The sequence below is a fragment of the Quercus lobata genome, chromosome 2, assembly GCF_001633185.2.
Source record: "Quercus lobata isolate SW786 chromosome 2, ValleyOak3.0 Primary Assembly, whole genome shotgun sequence".
Classification (NCBI taxonomy): domain Eukaryota; kingdom Viridiplantae; phylum Streptophyta; class Magnoliopsida; order Fagales; family Fagaceae; genus Quercus; species Quercus lobata.
Window position 1 is genome coordinate 33806364 of NC_044905.1, and position 15154 is coordinate 33821517.

The 15154-nt window shown below is 31.3% G+C and overlaps 1 protein-coding gene across 2 annotated transcripts; it reads right to left on the reverse strand.

Annotated features, from left to right (window-relative positions):
- Positions 1-4689: 4689 nt before the first annotated feature.
- On the reverse strand, positions 4690-8143 carry LOC115977987 (NAC domain-containing protein 30). 2 transcript variants are annotated; one of them, XM_031100017.1, is made up of 4 exons: positions 7923-8143; positions 6641-6813; positions 6071-6342; positions 4690-5525 (listed from the first exon to the last, which is right to left on the reverse strand). In XM_031100017.1, exons 2-4 carry the CDS (start codon positions 6798-6800, stop codon positions 5022-5024), a joined length of 936 nt encoding a protein of 311 aa, XP_030955877.1. In that variant the 5' UTR covers positions 6801-6813; positions 7923-8143; the 3' UTR covers positions 4690-5021. The 2 variants fall into 2 exon arrangements, with proteins under 2 accessions (XP_030955877.1, XP_030955878.1); XM_031100018.1 differs by lacking the exon at positions 7923-8143 and adding an exon at positions 6883-7072 and having other exon boundaries at positions 4744-5525.
- Positions 8144-15154: the final 7011 nt, after the last annotated feature.

Below are 15154 nucleotides of genomic sequence, written 5' to 3' on the forward strand. Positions count from 1 at the left end.
TTTAATTTGTAAGCCACCAAATACACCTGTTTGTCATCTATAATACCCATATAATCGAAAAACTTCTCCACCTCACTGACCCAATCCAGATACTCTTCAATGGAGATATTACCATTAAAGGATGGTAACTCTACTTTCATCCAATAGTCCTTCTGCTCTTGAGAATCTCGGTCATTATCCTTCACAGGACCACAATGATTCCCAAGGACTCTATCTGCATACTCCTCGTCCTTGCTGTTCTCTTCATTGTAGTCTTTTTGCCTGTTCCAATATGGACCACGATGGAGAGGGCCACACACTCGGTTGTCACGTTGCTCTTCGTCATCATGATTAGGGTTTCAGTTAGGTAGGGTGGCAAGCGCTTCTTGAATTTGTTCCAGAGTCTGTTGGGTTGAATCATGAAATTATTGAATTTCATCACAAAAATTGAGGAACTCAGCCCTAGTGAGGACTGGGTTGTTGACGTCGTTACCGTCATCATTGTTGCAGTGGTCACCATCTCGCTGGTTAGCCATCAGACCAAGGTAAGTCAAGGCTCTAATACCAACTGATGTAGCGAAAGTCTAAAGAAAGCACACATGATGCACTTTTGATGGAACATAAACTAAACTATTAGGTTCTGGTAGTAAACCTCGAATTCACGAGGGGTTTCTCTAAATCAACAAGGAGAAGAAAACTAGAATCCACCAGAGAAATAATTTGACAAAAAGTTTGTGTTTATTAATAATAGTCTCATATGCCTCTGACGGCCACAAAACATATAAATACTAAGAAAAACATCTAAAACTCTAATTCGCATTAATTATGTGATTAAGTGACAAAATACTAAAATTTACCAAAAATGACAAAATTGAGTTAAATGCAAAATCATAAACTACTGACCTTAAGCGTCGTCCCAAAACAAGTAAAACCTTATTCTGACTTTTGAGAAAAAAATTATTAAGGAAACAAATATTACTATAAATGGCAAAATCACAGGTTTTGGAGCCTAAATGAAGAAATTCGCCATTTCAGGGGGTACCTTGTGGTGAAGCGACGACTATTGCTTAGAAGGCCGTTTCACTTTAGCCTGCTAAATTTCATGCAATTCCGACTCCAAGGCCCATGATTTTTATTAGTGTCTTGCACGTTGTTTTTAAGCATGCATGAGAATCCAAGAAGGCCATGAAAGTCTGTTCTATATCACTTGTTGACAACATATTAAACTCCTTTGGTTACGTTGGCTCTCAAAGGATTTAGTCCTATCCCTTTTATCTACCACTCCTATTTACTGTGGCAACCAAAGTATAATTCACATTTCTCATAATGATGTCTTCCACGAACATACCAAGCACATTGAGATCAATTACAACTTTATTCGACATCATCTTTTTCAGGGTTCTCTCAAGCTGCTCTTTTATAAAATAATTGTATTGATTGACTCAATAATTATTTAAACACTAATAAATTTATTTATTTTAAATGTTAATGAAAAATATTTTATATATATTAGCGGTAATTTTGAAACGATACGTTGATATTAATCAATACCGAAATATGTCATACCCATGTAGCCGAAACAATCTCCTATATGGTATTGACTCATTCGATGGTGAGAACTAGAAAATCATAATATTATCCACATGTTTATAGAGGAGTCATACTTGTGCTTACTCTTCCAATTTCTACTACAACTACAAAGTGAGTATTTTCAGCTATGATAGTCATAAAAAATAGCCTTCATAACAAAATGAAATATGAGTTTTCGATAAACGCTTTGATGTTATTCATTGAAAAAACATCACTACAATATTTAATTCCAATTCAATCATGCACGAGGGCACAAGTTAAAACATTACCATAAGTATAAACATTAATATTTTGAAGTTCACAATGTCATATCTATCCTTAAAAAGATCTCTTCATTTTAAAATTTTGAACTTTTTAAAACAAAAAAAAATATTATCATATTTTATGAAATGCCTTTGAATGTGAACAAAAGTAATTTGATATAACACTTACACAAAATTTACAAAAGAAAAAAAAAGTATATATATATATATATATTGTGTTAAATAGTACAAAATTATAAGTGCACTCTATGAATTTTTGGAAGAATGAATATTTTTGTTCATATTTATATGATATATAGGAATGCCTTCAGCTAGTAAAAACAAAGTTTTTCTTAGCTTGGTAAATACAATTAACAGAGGAAAATTTGACAATTTTGATTTATTTAAATATTGCAGCAAGAAACCTACAACCTCATTCCTACATTATGTGGGAACTTAAGCATCCTCCTTATTACAATCTTTACAGGTAAATTTTTCTCCCCCTCTCTCAAGTTCTTTTTTTTTTTTTTTTTTTTTTTAAGTTGATAATAAATGACATCTTAAAACTAAATATGTGCATGTTGCAGTTATCATTGTTATGTTACTCATTGTCATATTATTTTTTTTATTTACCAGCAATTTTTATATTATAATTTTCATCTATAATTAATTAGTTCATGTTTATTTTTTAACCTTAAGTTGGTAGGTGCTAGTATGTGTGTGTATGTGTGCACGAGCACGTGAGTGCATGGCACAAAACATAACATAAATATAAACATTTTTTGTGTGTGTCTAATAACTAAATAATATTTTTGAAGTAAAATTTATTTGATAATTATCCATATAAAAAAGAGCTCCTTTATGTTGAAAATTTGGACTTTTAAGACAAAACAAAAATATTATTATATTTTACAAAAGGCATTTGAAAGTGAATGAAAGCAGTTTGATAATATAACACTTACTAAATTTACATTTTATTTAAAAAAAAAAATTGTATTAATGAAAATGTTGAAATTAATTATTAATGCACTTTACGGATTTTGGAAGCAAGAATATTTTTATCATATTTATATGATATATAGAAAAATCTTCAAAATATGTTATAATAAAATTTAAGATTCACATGGATTTAAATTCATAAATGTAATGAAAAAACAATTGAGGTTTAGATTGATTATGATTTAAGATTACATATAGATATATAAACTACAATGCTGACGATGTATCTTTGACAAATTAACAATTTCGTATCCAAATATAAAGCAGCTAAGGATTACGTTGACAGAGAGACATAGATTGATTGATCTATCCTTCTAAATCCTATCCAAATAGACTGAAATAGTTTGTTTTTTAACCTTTTTTTAAAGGAAAATTAAGAGAGAGAATTTTTTTTTTTTTTTTTTCAAATAGTTTAAATGGGCCGAGAATGAAAAATAAACAGTAAAAGGTAGAAAAATAAAAGAGAAGTTTACTTGTTAGTTGGAGACACTAGCAGATGGTAGAGCTAGAGTGGGCCATGGCCCCTCCAAGATGTTATATGTTTTTTTATAACAAATAAAATTCTATAAATAAAATTCAACTAATGGCCCTGCTAGATTAAAAAAAAAAAAAATTATACTACATTTATAATTAGGACAATTTAGTTCCCAGCCAATGAACATGGAAAAAATAAACATAAACATTATATATGTGGGGAACGCATAAACGTAAACATTATACATATATACACACACATGTATTACAAAATGAGCCTTTGAACATGTGAATGAAAGCAGTTTGATATAACAAAAATGAAATATAGAAAAAGAAAAGTTTTTTTTGAATCGTTTTTATGAAATTAATTATAAGTGTAATATATATATATATATATTTTTTTTTTTTTGGAGAAGGATAAGTATACTATTTAGAATATGGATTTTTGGAAGCATGAAAATTTTTCATTCCAAATTATATCATACATGGAAATTTTCTCAAAATATGTTCTAATAAAATTAAAGATTCACATAAGTAGAAACTAATGAATATTAGGGGAAAAAAAATTGTAGGCTTCAGTTTTAGGTAGGTATGGGCCAAGAAGCCCGGTATTTACCTAACCCATTTGCCTTCGGAGTGTCTGCCTTTTGGGTATGGGCCTTTCAGATCATAGGCTTTTGAAATACTCCTCAACAATGTGCTTGTAGGTACGTGTGGCTATGCAAGACACCTTTTGTACATGCAAAATTGCAATTGAATATTAAGATATGCTCAATGAATCCCAATTTCTGTTCTACCCCAATATATAATGCGTGTTTATTGACATCATATTAGAGATATGAAATCAAATTTTATCCTTATCAAGAACATATTTTGAGCGATGGAAGAGAATTAGCTATCAGCTTTTAGACTTGAATAATGCTCGAAATACAACTAAAGATCACAACAATTTACAATATTCTTATTGCATGCTAACTCATTCATGGCCCCAACACAATTTCTAATTTATTTTTTTAATGATATGGTATAATAATTTGGAAATATTGAGAAATTTTTGTAGTTGTTTGTTATATTCGTAGCATTACTCTTTGAGAAGTACTACTTTTACAACATTTTCCTAACAAATCTTTCGTGGTAAGTTATTATTAATTTTAATTTGAACTCATCATTGAAATTACTTTTTTCCTACTAATAACAGCCAATAACAACCTATTACTTAGGATTTATTGTAAAATGTTGTAAAAATATTGTATTGATAGCATTACTTTCCCTCAACAAGCCTTAGTAAACTAGGAAAAAAGAAGCAATAATTGCATTGTGCTCACGAGTAATGGGTAAATGGTACAAAATGCAATTTTAGGACAAAACAAAATTATTGAGTACAAATAATGCATGCAATGAAGCAAAAATTTACAATTATAAAATAACATAAACAAGTACAATGGTGAATAAAAACTTTCACCAACATTTCTAATATTTGAGGAGATTTACTTTTCAGGAACTCTCCCTTTATCACATCAAGTCATTGTTCCTCTAATTTATATGTGTTTTAGTGTGTGGACTCTCTTTAACAATTCTACACGGGAATTCAACCTTAAATCAGCTGGTAGAGACTGATTATTATTATTATTATTACCATTACGATGAATTCATCATCTACATATATAGATTGAGGCTATGGATGAGCTTTGGTTATAAGTCAAGAAAGCATCCAAGGCTATTGGATGACCAATTTTGTTATAAGTCAGGAAAGCATCCAAGGAGATGGCTATCATTATTTTGAGCTCCTAGTTCGTTGTTCTGGGATATTAATGGCAAGTTTGGATAGGAAGTTGTGCCAGTAAATTGTGATGCGAGTAAATCATCCAGATTTTTCCAATCCACATACTGGCTGCTGATACCATCGAAATCTTCATTATTGGCTATACCATTATGCTGGAAACCTTCTTTTGTTGCCAAACTAGTTGATAAAGAAGGGCTATCTAGTCGTGGTATCTCAACAAGTTGGTTGTCCAAAAGAGCATGGTTGCAAACAAGCTCTTGCTGTAATGAAGTAATGGGTTCATGAAAAGTTGCCGCTTGATTTGGATTAAACGCTTGTGTTGTACTTGCTATATGTGAATATGATGGAGGCATAACTTGGCTGTTATCTCTGACATAGTAAGCGTTCCAAGCTTCGAAACCTTGTCTATAATTAGGACTGGGCTTCTTGAATGCCCGACACACCACCCATCCTTCTTCCTGCATTATAACCACCAACATTGGCTTATTAATACAGTAACTTGCATTCATAGTAGTCTTTACATGATTTATTTGCATAAGGTCATGTATAATGTGAGAGAAAGATCAAGGCTAATGCCACTATATGTACAGGTGTTTTATTTTCATAATGATGGCTAGGAATAACTTTAGTATCAACATGGAACAATCAATATTTCCATTGGCCACGGTCAATATGTCCCATTAAATTGAACAATAAGTTACTATGATTATTATTCACTTCTTCAAAACTCATGGGCCAAGCTAGACAATTTACCTTGGGGAACGAGTCCAAAGTACTAACGAAAAATAGTTATATGATATGTTTTCTAATTAATCAATCATTTCTTTTACTGTTGTCATCCAATTGTCAAACGTATAAGCACCATGGACAATTCATAAATATTGTATTTTCATTTTAACTTCAATATGCAAAATAAATTTTTGCTTTACAAGCAAAAGTTATAACCATTGGGAGGTAAATTTTTGAACTTGAATGAGATAAATATTTATATTATTGAACTTGCCTGAAGAGGTCCATGTTCAGATGTTTGGAGGCGATATTCATGCATGATCCAATCTGATTTCCTACCATTGGGTGCTCGTCCCTTATAGAACACCAGAGTTTTTCTCATTCCTATGACTCTGTTCTTTGAGAGCACAGCCTTGTCTCTCCCAGTTGCTTTCCAGAATCCAGCAGCAGTGGCTCTATTAGTCCTCGTTCCTGTTGGGTACTTCTTATCTTTATGACTGAAGAAGTACCACTCATTTTGTTCATCATAGCCTAGCTTGCATCTGTCTGTATCAACCATAGAGAAAATTAAAGTTATACGAAACCCAACACAATGTAATTGGTATCATATTCCGTACCCAATATGTAATTTTCTTAGTTGCATTTTCTATGAAATACTTCAGTGCTTGCTGGTTCATTAGGTTAGTCGATATTGTATTAAAGTTTGTATCAATTTGCAAACTAGCATTGCTTAATTTGTTTGAATTCTTAACATGAGAAAATTATTAGATACATTTAGAGTATACTTGATGTTATCCATAAGGACGCTAGCCTTCTATATAATTAACTATTTCACTTTAAATACCTTGGATGTCCCATGGCTCCATTTTGTAGAGATCAATGTCAGCAATAACATCTAGATCGATTTTCAGAGAGTTAATCTTTCTCCTGAGGTAGTAACCCACAAGTTCTTCCTCTGTTGGGTGAAATCTAAAGCCGGGTGGGACACAAGACTCCATCTCCATTGATAATCTTCTCCTGAGAAAGAAATAAAGTATGAGAGAGAGTCCAAGTAAATTAAGTAAAGTTCCTTCCAAAGCTTCTAACCTTTTTGTTTCACCCCGTTACATGCCTCAAACATAGCCTTAAAGTTTCTTTCAATGTTAATTGGCCTAACAATAGAAACTACTGTGGAAGACATGACTGAAATAATTAAATAAATTCCAAAGCTCAAAAGAGCAATGAAGTTCCACTCATATTTGCCTTGCACATTTTAGTCATGATTTCTAGCTATCCATTCCAGTAAAGCTAGCACAAGTGTAGGATAAACAATGGTAATGATAATGACGTAACTTTGTGGAACCCAAAAGTGGTCCTGCTTGGGTTATTAGGCATCAAATGGCAGACCAATTGAGGAACCCACCAAAGATCAAGGACTAGAACTAGTATATATATTTGAGTGGTAAATGTTGCATGAGCTTAAGCGAAGTATATTGCACACAAAAGTTTGGCCGAAAAGTTTGACTTTGCTGGCACAAGCATGTTATGTTTCTTTGAGTGCAGTGCACTCCCAGCAGCTCGTGGTGGAAAACGTTTTCACACCCACCATGCTAGACAACTTCACTCGATAGCTGGAAAAAAGTTTTTCAAGGATAACCACTCACAAAACAACACAATATTACTAACCTATATATGCACAAGCTCGCTATACCTTTTTTTTTTCCTTTTTTCCTCTATCTGGCAGGGATTTCTCTTAGAAATAACATAATTAAGTTCATTGAAACCATGCAGTTTAGATGTTTCAGTTAAGTTCATTGAGACTAAATGCATGTCATAAGTCATAACTCCCAAAAAAAAAAAAAAAAAAAAACATTCTAGGTCAAGGATGAACAATGAAATATTTTATCTTTGGATGAATAAACTGTAAGCATGGAATGTTGAAATATATAAAATATTACTTGTATGCATCACAAACCCTAGCTAGTTTCAGCATGGAAAAATGCACCAAAAGAATTGCAAATTTTTAATATGGTGAAGCTACAAGTGCAGCCAAACTTTCTTTTACAAGTGCAGCCAAACTTTCTTTTACATATATATAATATGTACACAATATATTTTTCAACCAATAACTAACAAAAAATACTCACAGAAAAATGTGTTGGTGCTTTGTTTTGTTCTTGAGCAAGGCAGAGAGAGAGAGAGAGAGAGAGGTTTAGGTATTGGGATTGGGATTGGGTGGAATGTTTTCTGATAAGAGAGAGAGAGAGGTATAGGTTTTATATATGCAAAAAGATGTAAGTAGAAAGGCTGGCGAATATTGTTGTGTAAGCGAAAGAGGAATAATAAATGTATTTATATAGATGATATGGGAGAGAGAGGTAAAGAGATGAAGAGGGATGTTATTGATTGCGCGTGGGGTGGCAGATACATGAAAGGCTTGTTTTTGGACGGCGTGAGTGACACCAAGTTTTCACGCCACCCCCCCCTGGCCCTGCCCTCTCTCTTTCTCTCTCTCCCACCGCAAATTTGTGTACTAAGTTTTTGATTTCCCATACTTCTATTACAACAGTACAATAACAATGACTGACATTTCACAATGTCACTATCAAATAGAACTAGCTTGGATTCAATATTCCTGTACATGAGACCCGTTAGGATTTGAACAAGTGTCAAATATAAATAAGGCTAAACTCTAGTGTACTAGAGACTAGAGCATACATAATTCGAAAAGTTTAGCTTACATCTAGTATTTTTTTAACTGAAATCTCTTTTTATTTTAATGAGAAACAACCATATCACTTATTAATTAAATAGAAAATGAAGATTAAAACTCACTACCACTTATCATTGTTATTTAAAACAAAAAAAAGTGTTCAGTTAAAAAAAATACTGGAAATAAGTCAAACCCTAATTCAAACACGTGACAAAAATTAAACATACATATATGTGTATGTATCTTATCGTCTCCGGTGCATTAAAAAACTAGAGGTAATTAAGCCAAGTTCATCAAACATCTACCATATGTCCATATTTCAGCAGATTCATTCTAGACCCAAGCCATGCTCTTCTCACATATATATTTTTAGAGTTTTTATTCTTTTCTTTTACATCACCCTTTTTACAAGAGTTATTTTACATTCACTTTAACGTGTTAAAATATGAACCTTGTCACATTAATTCTGGATATGTGTGAAATAATGGATGTAATCCAATCTGCAATGATTTTTTCCCCCCATATTTTTACATAAAAGTTTGAATGAACCTCATACATCACAATCTCTCACATTCTCTATCTCTCCCCCCACAATCCAGCAACTCCTGTCTGTTTGGTGCGCCGCCCTTTGCCATTTGGAACCATTCAATCGTCAACACTTGGATGCCATGTCAGGCTTTCCAAAGCTGTCGATATCAACTAGCTAATCATTTATGTTCTACTCACAATCACATATCTCCCATCAGATGAGTCCCGCCAAAGACATCGTGCCCTTTCACCTGGCTTGGCATTGCATAGACTCACGCGTCATCCTAGATTTATTCTCGTAAATTATGACTTGAATTTTATTAATTACCCTTCTTAGATCTAACAACTCACGGGGCCGTAATCTTCTTTTATGATGAAAAAAAAAAATACGGAAACAACTTTTGCCACAATCCCTGATCGTGGATGGTAAAAAAAAAAAAAAGTTGTGAATTTATAAAAAAAAATGATAGATGACTACTTACAATCTATCATATATCAAAATTGTGGACAAAAATTGTGACATAAAAGTTGTACTCCTAAAGAAGATTGACAATGCATTGAGTTGATTTTTATTTGAGGCAAGTTGTTTTTAAAATAAGGATATCTTTTGAAGCACAGTGAGTTATATTAAATATAATGACATTATCCATTTATGTTGTTTAGGGTTATATATTTTTCATTTTTTTTATTTTATTTATAGAATGGACTCACTCCATTGGATTTCAACTCAATAAAATAAGTTATATGGTACCAAACATTAAGTATTAACAAAAAAGAATATAACCATATATAAATGTTTGTTGAAAGCTCACACGTACGTCTTGAAATAGCAAGAGTGAATGACCTCTATTAACCTATAAATGTCAGTACTCTTCCTAGGGGACTTAATATACATTTGACAAAACAATTGATCTTAACAATGGTTTAATTTTGGAGAAGTTAGGGTTTGCCAAACCTACTTAATAAGAACTTCTTGAGATTTGGGATTAGTGAAAATGTATTAATAAGAACAAAAAAATAAAGGGTTCAAATGATAACTCAATGGTAATGACATCTTTTGTAGTATCCATTTATTTACTTATTTTTAAAAAAAATTATTAATATAATATAATGATATTTTAATGTGATTTGAACAAGCTTACATATTCACAAGCAACACTAATTAAAATTAGCTATCAATGATATGAATTATAATGACATGACTAACTATTACAAAATACAAACTAAACTCACAAACTCTTACAAATAACACCTATTTTTATTTACAAAGAAATTAAAAATCTCTCACAAACACAAACTTACTCAAATTTAAATATGCCTAAAACAAACTCTGAATACTAATTCGAATTATTAAGTCTTTTCCACTTTCCACACGAGAGACCTCTTGGGTCAAAACTATTAAATCTATCACTTTGTAGTCTATATATAAGTTTTCAATACCTGGCTTTTTTTAAAAATAAAGAATTTCAAATGACTTCTTTTTAAAAAAATAATAATAATAATAAAATATTCATTCGAAATATATAAAAATAAAAAATAAAAAACCAAACTAAATCAAAATATTATTTTAAGGAAAGTTCCAACATATTTTATTCTCTTCTGAATTTAACCACAAACCCTTTATGAAGAATAAAAAGATATCTAACCATGAAATTTGTAATATTACTTCTCCTTTAAACAACATAAAAATTAAGTTTTCTGTGGCTAGGAAAAAAAACATTCCCACCGTCCAAAAAATAAATTTCAAATCAAAATTTGAGAAAAATATATATATAAAAGGATTTTTATTTAGAGCTTAAAGCTAATGGCATTGCCTGCCCCTTAGGTAGATAAACTAAACCTATTTTCATAATAAGAAAAAATAGTGTATATCACTCACCGGATTCATCCTTGCATGGCCAAAAGATTGCAAAATTAATTGGATGAATTGAAGGATAATGGTGGTATATCCAAGTTAAAATTGTACCGTTCAAAATTGTATTTTACAACATAAACAGAGATCAAACAACATTAATACTATGAATGAATAATGTGGTTTAATTTTGTGAATGAATAACTGACTTGATGAGGCTTTCCTAAATAATGGTTGAAACAAGTTTCAGAAGTTCATAAAACGAGGACAAATTAAATTGTCTTAAACAATTACTATATGGCTTTCTCAAAATAATTACTATATGGGATATAGTTTTGTTAGGATCGCTTATGCCAAGTAGTTTTAGCCACTAAACAAATATTCAAGGTGTGTCATATATATAGAATAAAAAAGTGATAGATTGGTTGTGTGTGTTTAGTATTATTTTCGTGAGTGACCTCTTGGCTTTTTAAGTAGTTTCCACATGAGAAACCTCTTAGCTTTTTGATTAAACTATTAAAACAATATTATTATTTTTGTGTGTGTTCTAATAAGTATCACTATTTACTCAAAAAAAAAAATTTATCCAAGGTGTTGATAATTGACCATCTTAAAAGTAATCATCGAGCTAGGTGCCACACTTAGTGCTCCTTATCTACCATTAGAGAACCATACTCCATTAATTAGTCAAAAGATGAAAGCTGATAAGCGATCACTTCTAAATAAATTATAGAAGTATAAAAAAAAAAAAATATATATATATATATATATATATTTCAAAGCTTATGTAATTTAAGGGTATGATAATCTAAACCGAAATATTGTTTCAATTATAAAAAATTAAAGCATATTGATTAAAAAGATAAAAATCTTCAGCTCATATTATACCCTGGGTACAACCGTTCAAGGTGTGGTTCTATTTTAATTGGTTGATATTTAATTTGTTATTTTTTAAAAGCTCATGATTTATAATATATAAAGAAAAACTCTCGTAAATTAATTATTTAATTTTAAAACTATTAGTTTTTTTTTTTTTTAGGCCTTCTAGATGTAATTTTTCTAAAAAGAAATTAAAAAAAAAAAGGAAAAAGAAATCAATTTATTTTCCTTTTAATTTAGGAGTTTAAAGACATTAGCTTTCTTCTGGACTTCAGGTCTTCTTTGTGACTGGTACGGTGGTACCAAGTCATTTGTCCTAGCCTAGATATGTACCTTTTGCTTTAATTAATTAACTAAGAAAATAGAAGATATATATTAAGGGAATACTTATGCTTAATACTTTAGAGTTTAGAATGGTACGGATTTGATTATACTATGTAGTACCCCATCTTGTTAGTCACTAATCACTTGTGGATCATCCCTCGTTCGTGAAGTCCTAGGGCTTTTGGTATGTTTGTCTACACAGACGGCCCTGTATTCGAGAGCCAGAAAAACTCTTCTAAGAGCACATACTTTGTCAAAATTTACACATTTGTCAACTTGTGACTGAATTACATTATTTATACATAAAACCACAACTGGTACTTGTTGAAAACCATTTAAAACATGTACAGTTGTAATGATGTGTGTGACAAAATGTGTGCGACAAAATGTGTGCCTGTAGACTTTTTGAGACACGAAACCTGATAAGCCAACCAATGAAAAAACATTTGTTTGGATTACACGTTTCTTTGAAAAAACGATACCCTGGTACCCCAGTCTCCAGCATTATTTTAAGCCTTCCATTGTGAATTTTTTAGTCTTTTGTGATTCCTGTGGGCTCAAAATGAGATCTTAAAGTAGACAGAATTGTTAATTATGGCATCAGAGACTCAGTGTCATTGTAGACTTGGTAGTACCGGGAAGGGAAGCTGTGTCTAATGACAAAAATTCTGCTGGGAAGGATTGCACTATATGACATGTTCCCACTACGTCAAGTAATCTTAACTGTTTTATTATACTTTTTATTTTAAGTTCTTCTGCTACGGTCATAAAAAATAAGAGAAAATAAATAAGAGAAAAAAGAGATTACAGCCACCACAACTCACAACAAGCTTATATTTGTGAACATACATTTACGTAGGTTATGATGTGTGAGTTATATTACTATGGTAGTAGAAAAATAAAGAGTGATTAAAAGAAATAAGATTGTGATAATTAGAATCTTGCTTGAGTGAGATACAAGCTGACCAAATTATTGACCTAATCATGCTCAAGCAAAGTATAGGTTAAGAACATGCCAAATTTCTGACCTGATCACAGTGCTCGAACTAAGTATAGGCGAACTGGCTAATACATGCCAAAAAATTTTCCTGACCTTGCTCAAGCAAAATACAGGTGAAATCTCTGGCTTGAGATTTCTAATAAATTAGCTCGTGCAATAAAAGTCGTACGTGCTCAAGCGAGATGGGACATCTTTAATTAGTTTATTTATTTATAAAAGTTGATATCTTAGAGCATGATTGAAAAAAAGAGGTATATCCTTGTAAAATATAATATTTTGATAGAATAAATCATTCACATAAAACTCTTTGTTAAAAAACTAAAAATGATGTTTCATATTTTGGGAGATCTTATTATATTTCTAATTAAAATAAATGTACACATAATTATTTTCCTAGAGATTTTCAAATATCACATTTTGAAAATCTAGAATGTCGACTAATATATTAGGTAACTAAACACTGCAAGAAGCAATACCTCTTCATGGTCTTGCTTTTTCGCAAGTCTAGCTGAAAGAGCCAAGCATGTAACAAATTAAGTTAAAAGTTGTGTGGACATTACTGCTGTTACCATGAGTCCAAGTCATTGTTTCCATCAATCACTATCGAATCTCCACTTTGGCTCCCTCTAGTCAAAACGTAAACGTTCCCAAACAGTCTCGCATGGAGGGCCGGTGCATAATGCATTATGGTTTGAGTCTGGTCAAAAAAGTAAACTTCACCTCACACAAGCTAACAAAGTAATAGTCAATTACCCTACGAACTTGGACCTCACCTCACACAAGCTAACAAATATATAGTCAATTACCCTACGAAACTTGCTCGGCTAGGCAGTCATTTTCTTAGTAGTTCTTAGGACCACATCATTTAGTGGCCGTTTTGGTTAGAGGGATGAAAAGATAGGAGGATAAAAAATAGTGGGAGGATAGAAAAGATTTTAATTTTTCTATTTTTTGTTTGGTTAGAAGTGAAAAAGTGGAGGGATTGAAAAAGTGAATTTGTATAAATTTACTCATACACTATTGTTAAAAAATGATGGCCAATTAATACAAAAAAGTGACAAACGACCAAAAAAAAAAAATCACCCAATTTATTAAAAAATAAAAATCATATCTAGTTAAACCCCCAAAAAAAAAAAAAAAAACTATCACACCCACAGCCCAGAGGAAAAACAAAAACAAAAAAAAGGAAAGAGAGGCAACGTGCCTAGCACCCAGAAAAAAAAAAAAAAAAAAAAAAAAAAAAAAAAAAAAAAAATGAACTAAACATGGACATTTTTGTCCATTAAGCTGCCCAATTTTCTCTCCATTCTGGAGAGAAAATTTTTTGGTGAGCCCGAGAAAAAAACACCTAGGTCCTATCATTTATTTTCCTTCTTTCCTACCAAACCAAACATAGTAAAAAAAGTTTTCATTTCTATTTTCTCTCCAAAGTTTTTTATCCACCTTATTTTACCTTCAAATAAACACATCCTTCGTTTGATGATACGTATGACTGTGATTGATAAACTATTAGTTTCACATAAATAGATAACTAATTAATTTACAAGTTTTTTTAATATTTGATAATTATATGATAGATTTTCAACTTATATAGTATTTACTCTATGATAATTACTCTTTATTCATATTAAAATACCAATTAAATTTGTGGTATAACTAAAATTTAAATCCCAAATTTCTTATTTGATAATATTTTACAAGTTGTTCTAGCCTAACCAACCCACACCAATCCGCAAGTTAAAAAATAAAGAAAATTGCAAGTTACATATTCTTGAAACCAAACAACCCCTAGATGAGCCTCAGCTCATGCTCATCAACTGTTTATGATGATATCAATATGACAAATCATTACAATCTGATGCGATCAACCGACTTCCCCTTTTTGTTTCATATTTTATATTTTAATACAAAGTGATTTTTTTTTTGTCCATATTAATTGACTACTCATCAAACATGGGATATTAGAGAAAGACCCTTTCCCATTGGCTACTCGTCTCTTTCGAACCTTCATTAGCCGAAAAATGCGATTTTTAATTATTTTTCCAAACAAAATAATCATTTCACTTGGAAAAGGACCCAAAAC